This window comes from Nicotiana tabacum, chromosome 18 (genome assembly GCF_000715075.1).
Source record: "Nicotiana tabacum cultivar K326 chromosome 18, ASM71507v2, whole genome shotgun sequence".
NCBI lineage: Eukaryota > Viridiplantae > Streptophyta > Magnoliopsida > Solanales > Solanaceae > Nicotiana > Nicotiana tabacum.
This window is the reverse complement of record NC_134097.1, coordinates 129,391,820-129,403,863: the sequence shown is the minus strand read 5'-3', so window position 1 is coordinate 129,403,863 and position 12,044 is coordinate 129,391,820. Positions and strand designations below refer to the sequence as shown.

At 34.1% G+C, this 12,044-nt stretch overlaps 1 protein-coding gene across 2 annotated transcripts; it reads left to right on the top strand.

The window, feature by feature from the left end:
• The first annotated feature begins 3,895 nt into the window (after positions 1-3,895).
• LOC107831476 (protein-tyrosine sulfotransferase) lies at positions 3,896-11,580 on the top strand. 2 transcript variants are annotated; one of them, XM_016659242.2, is made up of 13 exons: positions 3,896-4,086; positions 5,684-5,771; positions 6,444-6,621; positions 6,746-6,817; positions 7,441-7,726; positions 8,013-8,153; positions 9,522-9,626; positions 9,723-9,870; positions 10,347-10,396; positions 10,512-10,580; positions 10,678-10,797; positions 10,945-11,079; positions 11,244-11,580. In XM_016659242.2, exons 2-13 carry the CDS (start codon positions 5,714-5,716, stop codon positions 11,385-11,387), a joined length of 1,506 nt encoding a protein of 501 aa, XP_016514728.1. In that variant the 5' UTR covers positions 3,896-4,086; positions 5,684-5,713; the 3' UTR covers positions 11,388-11,580. The 2 variants fall into 2 exon arrangements, with proteins under 2 accessions (XP_016514728.1, XP_016514727.1); XM_016659241.2 differs by lacking the exon at positions 3,896-4,086 and adding an exon at positions 4,144-4,211.
• The last annotated feature ends 464 nt before the right edge of the window (positions 11,581-12,044 follow it).

Below are 12,044 nucleotides of genomic sequence, written 5' to 3'. Positions count from 1 at the left end.
ACTATCAAGAAGGAGTTAATTTTGTTTTTCCAAAATTTGCCCTTATTTACATATTTCAATGTGTCAAGGTAATAATTAATTAAGGTTAATTTAATAAATATTTTTTTTCTCTAAAAGTTCGTATTTCTTTAATGAGTGTGCCAAATGAGTTTATTATATGATGTTAAAAATCGTTTTCTTGTTAAATGGTTAAAGTGGAAAGATGCAAAACTTAGGGGAAGTAAAACCACAAGGATAAAAGTTAAGTTTGTGTCATCGCTGTTGTAGTTATTCTTGTTTAATAATTTGGTGTTTGAAATACATTGATCCCATTAATCCATATTTGTGTTGTAGAAAGCCCCAAAGAGGACTATATTCGAGAACTTGAATTCGGAAACTCTAATTAATGGCCAAAAAAGTTTTTATTATTCCGCCATATTTCTTTATATCAGTTTGTGGAACAAATAGAATGTGAGAGGCATATATGAACATAATGAAACGTGTTGAGACTTGAGATGAAGGATAAATACCTCCTATATTAAAAGTGAATCAGTAAGTTCAATCGCCGTAACTAATAAAGTTGTTGTCGTGTGATCAGCAGTGGCGGACGCACGTGGTGGCAAGCGGGTTTAATTGAATCCGCTTCATCAAAAAGTAATATTATGTATTTGTATAAATTACGATTAAAGTTGCGTAAATTTTGTATAAATATTTTATTTGAACCCACTTGACAACTACTATTTTACGACTAAAGTTAAGTACTTCTAAGATTGAAATCGCTTGCACAAAATTCTGGGTCCGCCACAGGTGACCAGGAGGTCACGGGTTCAAACCGTGGAAACAGCCTCTTGCAGAATGCAGGGTAAAACTGTGTACAATAGATCCTTATGGTCCGACCCTTCCCCGGACCCCACACATAACGGGAGCTTAGTGCACCGGCTGCGAATAAGTTCTCTCATTATAATCACTTCTGCTTTCTTTATTGAATCAAACGTGTTAAGAGTTGCACAAACTATCACAAAATGGAGATCAAAATAAAAAGATCAGATAGTTTAAAGAGATACTCCCTCCGGTTCACAATAAGTGACCAATTTGTTTTTTCATTTTGATTTAAAATAAGTGTCCAGTTATGTAATCAAGAAAGAATTCAATTTATTTTTAAAAAATAACTGTTATGTACATATCCCTAAAAAGTTTTCTTACTCCTCAAATTAAATGTTTAATTAGGGGTAGTTTAGTCATAGTAGGCATTTTTATATAGAATTTAGTATTTTCTTAATAGGCGTGCTAAAAACAAATTGGTCACTTATTGTGAACCGGAGGAAGTAATAACTTTAGTAGTAAAAAGTGAACGAGGACTTCCATTTTCAATCCTAAAATGCTACAAATACAATATTCTTTAACGCGTTGCTAAATTATGAAATTTCTATAGAGCTAATCAATACTGCAACCCAAAAAAGGAAAAACTACGGTATAGACGTTCTCAAAAAATAATAACCCACAATTATATACCTTTCGTATAGTAATGCATAATATACATATTTTGATATATAATTATTTTTAAACGATTGACCAAATGTGTAGGTTGTCCAAAAAAGGGATACATAATGCTGTAATAAATACCACATGTTAAATTACAAAAAAAATATGTATGCATAAAAGTTTTACAAGTCAGAGAAGAAAAGAAAAGAAGGGAAAGAGTATTAAGGACAAAATTAAAGTTGTACACATCCAACTCTTGAATAATCCGAGTCAAGGATTACTTTTCCAATTTATTAATGGTAAACTTTATTTATTGAAAAATAAATTTTAAAAAGCAAACACTAAAAAGATGCCTTAAAAAAAGAAGAATACTCCACCAAGTGCAAGTGCAAAAGTGGTGGTGGATTCCACTACTGCTAGTCTAAAACGAACAGTTAAGACTTAAAAGTAAAAGTCCACTGCTAGTTCGAATTTCTTTTTTAGGATTTTACCATTTTATGGCTAAGGGTCTGTATTTCCAAAATTGTTTGAAACGTAAAAAATATTACCATAAATATTTAAAACGTAAACATTTTTGTACTAAATCGTAGATTGAACGTAACATCAGAAATATTTTTCACGAGGCACTCATTATCTAATATTTTAAATAACACTTTCTTCATCAAAAGTGAAAAAGTTAATTTTCAAATAATTCATTTCCTTCTAATTATCTAAAATTATAACTTCACTAGTTAACTGATCGCGCTTCGCGCGATTGTAAAAAATATCTGAGAAGTAAAAACTTTAGCTGAATTATCAAATTAAAATTGAAATTTCCTACACATTCATAATATCAAAAATGTATGTGGTTAAGCAAATTGTAAAAAATATTTTATCATCACATAGTCACGTATGAGTCACTTGATTAAAATATGAAACAATCATCTTTTCCTATCTCTTAAGTATATAAATAAAAAAAATTGAGCCCTTTAGTTGCAAATATACGTTCAACACTTTATTTTATTTTGAGAAAAAATTACTAAAATATTATTTTCTTTGATTTAACAATTTTACATAGTTTTCTATTTGAAAAATTGTCTATGTTTCATAAAAATATTGTATTTTTATTTCTCATATAATTAATTCTTTGCATTATTTCTGTGTATAGTGTAAGTGTGAAAACTTATTTATATACATAATATTCTTTAATTTAAGTAGGTACATATTTTTAACCTACAAAATTAATACTGTGTATGGTACTAATGCAATTCTCAAGATTTGAAACATCATGAAACCAAAGAAATACAAATAACCCAAAAAAAAACCAAAAAAAAAAAAAAAAAAACCTGTTTTCTTCCATAAAGATTGGTAAACATTATGTACAATGTAACTACACGTCAGTCTAACAGAAGTAAAGGTTTTTGCATCATGTTCAATTGTTTAGATTATCAAGAAAAAAAGTTAATTATATCTAATATATTTTTGAACCATTACTAAATGAGGCTTTAAATTATAGACAGTGGAATGACTCACTTACAAAGTCGACACTAATGATACTAACGTAACTCTCAAAATTTGAAATCATCCTGAAATCAGAGAAACACAAATAATAACATACATATTTTCTTTCATAAAGATTGTTAGAGATTACAATATAACAACAGACCAATTTTAAAGCAAATGAAATATATAAACGAAAAAAGTACTACGTTGAACAACCAACACCCATTAAAATAGTTACAAGAAAATAGAAGCTTAATTAAACAGAAGCATTACTCCACCTTGTCATAGTTGAACTTCACCTACGAACAAAAATAGTTAGAAAGAAAGTTGAATTTATAGGATTGGAATAAGAGCAATTATAAGTGAAAATGTTTGTAACTGAAATGGAATTATGATGTTTAATTAAGATCATGTCTTTTCAGTTTTTTAATTTTTTAATATACCACATAAAGGTTTGTAACTGATGTGAAATGATAAGTTTGTAATTGATACGAAAGGATAATGTTTAATGAGGAGTCATGTCTTTTGGGTTTTTTAATATAACACATAAATAGAAGAAAAACCCAAAAAATTAAGAAATTAAATAAATACCTTTCCTAGTCTATAAGAGGTGCCAAGTCAGCATTCTTTGTCCCTCTTATATATATATTACTATAATTGTTAATGAACTTTACAAATTTATCCTATATTTGTATTCCAGAAAAATAATAAATACCCGAAAAAATAATCTAAAGTTTGTCACTACCGTGGTTCGAGAGAGTATTTTTACTATTACAACTATTATTATTATTATTATTATTAATAACTCTAACATAGTAATTTCTTTTCAAAAAATATTTTCACTCAATAATTAAATATCAGTAAAATATTTTTCATATAAATGTCTTTTTGACTTTGACCTTCTTCATTTTCTGTATTACTATTAATTAAGAAAAACACAAAAATCACATCACACTGATCAGCGAAACAGTGTTTCGAATTTTCCAGGGAAAAGCTCGGTGGTTAGATTCCGGATACTTCTCCGATCGGAGAGGTTACCGGCGGCGAAGTGGACCCCAGCACCCCTCAATTCCTGATTGTGGAGGAGTTTTGTCTGGTTTTGTGCATATTTATGAGCACGAGATCTCGAAATTCCATAAACAGGCTAGCCCCATTTTTTTTCTCAATTCTCTTTCTTTCATGCATTCCCCTTATATATATATATGTGTGTTTTTTTGTGTTGTCTGTGTGTGTGAGAGAGTGGATTTCAGCTCGTTGGATTTTAAAAGGTAATTAACCCCCACCCCCCTCACACACCTACACAGGGAAACAAGGAGAAAAAAAGATTTTTACGTTGTGATTGGTGTTTTGATAGATGGGTGGGCGTTTATTTTGGATAAGCGTTCATTTTCCACTGTTAAAGGTTGATTTTACTGGGATTCTTAAATAGTATTGAGTATTTGCCCTGTGAATTCAGCTAGTTGTATGTTAAAGGTCCTCCCCCCTCCCCCCCCCCCCCCGAAAATACTTTCTAATTGTGACTTGTGACTGGTGTTTTGGTAGATGGGTGGGTGTTAAATTTGGAAAAGTGCTCATTTTTCACGGTTAAAAATGCTAGTACGAATGTTTGTGTATTGTGTATATGCCCAGTGAATTCAGCTAGATGAATGCTAAAGGTCACTCCCCACCCACCCCCCACCCCTACAGAGAAAAGAAAGAAAGAAAAAACTTTCAAGTTCTGGATGTGTTTTCATAGATGGGTGGGTGTTAAATTTCGATAACTGATCATTTTTCACGGTTTAAAATGTTAAAGCTTGAATCTTTACTTGGATTCTGGAATAGTTATGAGTGTTATTTTATTATGTTATATGCGCTGTGAATTCAGCTTGTTGAATGTAAGAGGTTCTAACACCCCACCCCCCACCCCCCAAATTTCCTTGTTTATTCATGAGTGGGTGTTAAAATATGGACTAATGTCCATTTATCACGGTTGAAAGTGCTGAAGTTTGAATCTTTACTTGGATTCTTGAATGAGTGTATGTGCTATATGTGTATGCCCTGTAAATTCAACTAGTTCAATTTTATGCCCCCCCCCCCCCACAATTTTTGGTGTTTTTATACATGGGTGGGTGTTAAAATATGGACTAATGTCCATTTATCACGGTTGAAAGTGCTGAAGTTTGAATCTTTACTTGGATTCTTGAATGAGTGTATGTGCTATATGTGTATGCCCTGTAAATTCAACTAGTTGAATGTTTACTGTTTGCCCTGCCCCCCCCCCCCCCACCCACAATTTTTGGTGTTTTTATACATGGGTGGGTGTTAAAATATGGACTAATGTCCATTTATCACGGTTGAAAGTGCTGAAGTTTGAATCTTTACTTGGATTCTTGAATGAGTGTATGTGCTATATGTGTATGCCCTGTAAATTCAGCTAGTTGAATGTTAATGGATCCCCTGTCCCCCCCCCCCCCCCCCGTATTGGTGATTTTATACTTGGGCGGGTGTTATAATTTGGACTAGTGTGCGTTTATCACAGTTGAAAGTGCTGAAGTTTTAATTATACGATTCTTGAATTTTTTTTTGTGTGTGTACATATTATGTATATGCTGATTCAGCTAGTTGAATGTTGAAGGTCGCGCCTCCCCTCCTTTTATTGGCGATTATATAATTGGATGGGTGTTACAATATGTACTAATGTCCATTTATAGCAGTTAAAAGTGCTGAATTTTGAATCTTTACTTTGTTTCTTTATTTTCAGTTTGACTTTTGGGAAAGATTGGAGGTGGGAATGAGGCAAATAGGTGATAAGTTTGACGTTCTTGTGATCCTGGTGTTTTTGCTCTTGGGTATGTCTCTTTATTTATTGCTTATTCGTTGTACTATATGTTATGAATGAAAGATTTTGGTTTGAAGGAAATTTAGCTATTTTTCTCCTTAAGACATGTATGTTTCTCACTATCTACTTGTTTAAACTATACCCTGTTTGTTTATTTCTAGTATTGCAAGGACATTCATTTCTTGATTTCCCTTTTTTTCTTGGGGTTTGGAGAACATGTTTGTTAAAGAAGCTAATTGAGTCTTTGAGCCTCTGATATGTTTAGCGAAGTTAAACAGCAAAAATCTCTCTCTCTCTCTCTCTCTCTCTCTCTCTCTCTCGATCGATCGATCGAAGCAATTAGCTTAAAGTTTGACTCTTGGAAAAAGGTGATGGCTTGTAATTTCTTGAGGCCTTCTTGTGATTTAAAAGTTTTCGTCCTGGAAATTTATATTATAGCTCTAATCAAAATCTAGATGTTTCATGATACTGATGATTTATATATAGTCATGAAGATGATATTGGTCCTTGTTTTTTTTTCTTTCTGGAAGTTACATGTGAATGCTATTTATGTTGTAAGCGAAGCATTATGGATACAATTCATATGTACATAAGATTTGCTGATAAGCATGTGATGGAGCTCTTTTTAGAGGAATGGGAATTTATATTTATCTGGAAATTGATAATGTTGTTTGGTGCCCAGTTTCTACCATATCAAAGGCATCTGAAAGCAAAGATGGCTTCAATCGGTGTGAACACATTGTCAAACAGTGGGCGTCTTCTTCACTTGACTTGGAAGTCAAAGATGACAAACATGTCTTGCAGAACTTGCTCTTTTTTCTTCATGTCCCCAGGACTGGAGGGCGAACATATTTTCATTGGTAAAAACAGTTTCCATCGATAAATTCCTTTCCCTTTGACATAGATGAGGAATAGAACTGCTTCTAAACATTTCATACTATGATCTGAATATTAGCTAACAATTTATATTTATCGTGTTTGCAGTTTTCTTAAAAAGCTTTATGCCAGTTCATTGGAGTGTCCACGTTCTTATGACAAGTTAAGGATTGATCCAAGGTAATAGATTTTTTCATCCTTTAGCATTAAATCGTTAGGAAACATTAAATATTACTATTTTCAAAGTTTTTAGGATGTTAATCCGAAGCTATAAGAAGGCACCTAAGCAAACCTATAACTTTAGTTGAAATGACAAATTGCATTAGGCAGTCCAGTATAGAACCTCTGATATTGACTGCTAATGTTGCTGTCTTAGAAAAGGTAGACATTGTTGACGATAAGGTCACTTCTACCCATTTGATTCTTTGTGTTACTCCTACTTGTGTATTTAAAAGTTAGAGTTAATGGGAGCATTAGAGGCATCATAGTATTTAGGTTTATTGAGAAGAAATAAATGGATTACCGAATTAAAGTACAGATCTTTTATAAGGTCTGGTTGTTTTGAAAGCATCCGAGATAGAAGCTATTATATCAATCATTTTGAAGTGTGCAACACTAAATCTCTCTGCTTTTACTTCAGCCAGTCTTCCTATCGTAACATATAGTAACAGAGAAGCAATTTGGATTAGCTCTACTGTACAATTTGTTTCTCTGCTTCCTACTTTTTTTTACCTTTTCCAGTTCAGGAAATTTATTAATAGTTGCTCTCAATATTACTACTTTTTTTTTTTTTGCTGGTGCAGAAAACCAAAATGCCGCTTGTTGGTTACTCACAATGACTACAGCATGATGTCCAAACTTCCCAAGGATGAAACTTCTGTGGTGACAATCCTTAGAAATCCAATTGACCGTGTTTTTAGTGCTTATGAGTTTTCTGTGGAGGTAGCAGCTAGGTTCTTGGTGCACCCTAACTTAACGTCTGCCACTAGAATGTCTGGACGGCTGCGTTCGAAAAATACAATAAGCACTCTAGATATTTGGCCATGGAAGTACTTGGTCCCTTGGATGAGAGAAGATCTATTTGCTCGAGTATGTCTTTTTAACAGCATTTGTCGATTCATCATCTTGTCCAGCAAGTTTTACTATCTAAGCAACAATTTGCATATACATCTTAAAATGTATTCAGCCAAACTTATTAACCTGAAAGTATAATTGTCTTATCTGGTTTCCCTTCCTCCTCCTCAAAATCTATTCTGACTCTATCAATGCCAAATGTTGATAGCATGCTACGGGAACTTCTGTCATGCATTTCTCCGTGGCAGTATGAATTTGACTTGCTTAAGCATTAATATGTTGCATATCCTCTGGACTGCAGAGGGAAGCAAGAAAGCAAAAGGGCAATTCTGTTGTTGCAAGCACTAATCCATATGATATGGAGGAGATGGTGATGCCTCTACATGAATATATCAACAACCCTATTGCTCGGGACATCATTCACAATGGAGCCACGTTTCAGGTATTATTGCCTGTTTTTGCAGTTACAATTTGAAACCGTGCGACCTCTTTTTTGTTTTCTGCAATCTATTGTTTGGAGTTGTACAAAAGCTTAAATTAGGGATCCAACTCGGAATTTTTCGGGGAAGGTTGTGCACAACATGCTTATGGTATTTTACTATAATTTTCAAGTTTTTCTTCTGCTTGATTGGTTAATTGTTGTTTAACTGTTACTGGAACTGCAGTGGGATTCCTTTTCTTTTCTCTTTCGTTCTTTTCAGAAAACATTGGCAAACTGCAATGAAACTGCGAATTGTTTTAAACCTCGAATATGTGGCGCTAGACCAGCCTCAGATACTGCCTTGCGTGCTATATGCTGTATCATGAAATAGTCTCTTGCTTTAACAATTTTATATTTTTTGAAAATGTTTCACAAAACAGATTATTCAATTAATGCAAAAAAGGAGAAGCAACAGTGATATAAGACGAGGCTCCTTTTCATTTCTTTGGGTGTAGCAAAGGAGGGATTCTTTTCTTAGAGAATGGATAAAAAGAAAAGAAAAAAATAACATTACTGCTATTCAAGAGCGATGGAGGATGGTTTTCTTTTTATTTTTTCTGCCTCTGTTGTGAAGAACTTGTGACTGCTAATTTGTGTATCCTACAAGGTGGCAGACCCCATTCTTGTAGGCTATCTTCTCTTCTGATAAAATAATAATTTATTGATATTCCTGGCATATAAGTGGATATAAAAGGGGAGAGCTTACATAAAAATATGGTTTTAACCAATAACACCCTCATCTATACTAATTGGAACCTCATGGAGCCCCAAAGATTTACGGAACAAAATAATTTTCCCTAATATGTGAAAAAGTACTTTCCACCCATCAAACACTCTTTTTTTTCTTTATTTTTGCAATATCCACGTGAGAGCCAAAGACGTCCAAATCAATGTAGCACCCACCACTGTTCGATATCCACATTTTAAGCTTTTCAGCTACGATGGCATATTTGTCCACTGTGATATAGAATAAGCTAGGGACTGTTCCCTCAAGATTAAATGTCCACATCATCAGTTTGAACTAAAACAATCTTCTCTTATAAGCAAATGTACCATACAAGTTTAGTGAGATTAGATAATCTTGTAACCTGGGATAAAGTTGATTATACTTGTATGCATGCAATATTCCTTGTGTCTAACGAGTGTGGCAGCAATAGCATAATTAAAATTTTGTTGTTGATTTCTGAAGGATAGGAAGAAAAGGAACTCCTAATTCTTTCTTGCTCACAACCCCTCCCCTCTCAGTCCCTCACCCGGGTGTCTCTTCTCCCGACCCAAAGGAAATGCTCTTGAAGTTGTTTCAACTGCCTGATAGTGTCTAATTTATAGGTCGCGGGACTTACAAACAACTCTTATCTGACAGAGGCACATGACGTTCGTCACTGTGTACTGAAGTATCAGTCTCTTGGAGAATATGTGTTGAAGGTTGCAAAGGTAATCAAGCCACGCTAAATTAAGTTTGACTCTGGGTACTATACTCTGCTATATCCCCTCTTGATGATGGTTGAAATTACTTGTAAATTCTTGCAGAAGAGGTTGGATGATATGTTGTATGTTGGACTCACAGAAAACCACAAGGAATCAGCCACCATGTTTGCAAATGTAGTCGGTACTCAGGCAATTTCACAGTTCACTGGTTCTAGATCACATGGAGATCATGCTGCTAACAACAATTCAGGTCAGTTTAGAAGCTACTTGTTTTACCGAATTGATGCCTTGGCTAGGAATATTCCTGTTTTCTTCTACGGGTATCATGTAACAGTCAATGGTTGGATGAAAATCAGTTTGAACACACTAGCAGACGCTCAGCTATACACTTCTTTTTTCTATTTATTTTTGTTTTTGATGGGGTGGGTTATTGAACCCGTCTTGTAAGCTTCCACCTTACGAGAGGCCTATTTTGGTGGTCCCATTTTTTTCTTATTGCTTCATCAAAAATTCCAAAATTGGTCAGAATTAGAAGTTGAGTTTATAGAAATGTTTCAAAAGTTCCTTATAAAAAAAAATAGAAATGTTTCAAAAGTTGAGTTTATAGAAATGTTTCAACAACTGATTTCTCAAGAATGACCTATTTTCTGCTAGAATCAAGTGTTATTCAAGTTGGACATTTACTAAGTTGTAGTTTTGATGATTACATCATCTGGTTGTGCGCAGAACAGAGATCTTCACTGCTAGAATCTGATTTTGATAACACTTATCACCATGTAAGCTTTCTGTCTCTCTTGAAATATGATCATAAATAGATCTATCGGCTTTAAGTGCCTGTTCGAATATCATACTGATCTATGACTTTAATCCTTGTTTTCGCCCAAACTTCAGAACAACAGCTCATACGAAAAGCCCAGTCAAATCTCATCAGTTGAGCGAGGTGAAGCGACAAAGGAAAATGTAAGCCCGTTCCTATGAAGTCTAAGACAATGTCTTTCTGTTCTAACGGCAACATATGAGAATGTTCCAAAATGTAACTTTTCTGCTACCACAACAGATGACTGTAGGAAAACTCATGGATGTGTATGAAAGCTGCATTTCGAACTTAAGGAAGTCCCAGTCTGAAAGACGTGTAAATTCTCTAAAGAAAATTTCTCCAGCAAATTTTACAAAGGAGGTATTTTAGACAAACTCTGTGCGGTTTTTCAACCTTCTGCAGTTTTCATTTTTACATGTTTACCCACGCAGTTCTACATACTTGGTTTCAGATTTATCAAGGGCTCAATCCTCTTATCATAAACATTCATGGTTTCAAATTTGACAGGGACGTCGTCAGGTGTCTGAAGCACTTCTTCAGGAGATCACATCGTTAAACAGCCTAGACGTGGAGCTTTATAAATATGCCCAAACGATCTTTGCAAATCAACACAAACTCATGTTGCAGAACAAGATTGTCACAGTAAGTGCCCAAACGATCTTTTCAAGCCAACATATCTTTGCATAAGCTACAAGCACTAGAGCATGTTGATGTCTCATCCCAAGGAATTTTATGTAGGGCATGGATTTCCACGAGACGATTCTATCTAACAAGTTGCAAGCTTAATCGTTTGTGTTATTTTGCAGAACCAGCAGGACCATGGATTCGACGAATCATATAGTGCATTTTCTTGGGAAGCCATTTCTATTGCCGTTTCCGTGCTCTTTGTGCTTCTATTTGCTGTCCTGTTTGTAACTGCAAAAAGAAGAACATCCAAACTTAAGTTATGATACAACTGTATTGCAATATCACCAACATTAGTGACCGGAAAAAAAAAAAGGAAAAGAAATTGAATAGAAAGATAAATTTAGCTCAGTTAGCATGTAAGATGATCATGCCTTATTAGTGGAGGTAACTACACCCACATGCAATTTTGTGAGTAAATCAAAGCTTAATGTAAAATTTTGTTTATGTCAGATCCAATACTGGCTACTGGTTCTTACTTCTTACTATACACTTTTCTAATAGATGTTCCAAGCAAGAGCTAATGAAAAACCGATGGTCTATCGGAAACAACCCCTTCTTCATAAGGTAGAGGTAAGGTCTGCGTATACACTACCCTTCCTAAACGTCGCTTGTGGGACCGCACTGGGTATGTTGTTTGTTATTGTTGTTGTCTCATTGAGTGGTCGTTTGGTAGGATGCATTAGACAAAATAATGCATGCATTAACTTTGTGTATTCATAGTACCTTGTTTGGTACACTTTATGCATTAACTTTGTGTATTCATAGTACCTTGTTTGGTACACTTTTTGAACATATGTATTAGTTATACACTCTATTTGGTATTATCCTATGCATAACTAATGCATAAGAAACCATGGTATTGACAATGCAATGTGTTTTAATACATGCATTAGCTTAGTTAAAGATAATATTGTCCTTCA

What these genes read in the sequence shown, in the direction of transcription:
- LOC107831476 (XM_016659242.2), top strand. Translation starts at nt 5,714, where the DNA reads ATGAGGCAAATAGGTGATAAGTTTGACGTTCTTGTGATCCTGGTGTTT. An exon ending in GGGCGAACATATTTTCATTG is followed by an intron (nt 6,622 to 6,745) that starts GTAAAAACAGTT and finishes TCGTGTTTGCAG; the next exon opens with TTTTCTTAAAAAGCTTTATG. An exon ending in GTGAAGCGACAAAGGAAAAT is followed by an intron (nt 10,581 to 10,677) that starts GTAAGCCCGTTC and finishes CTACCACAACAG; the next exon opens with ATGACTGTAGGAAAACTCAT.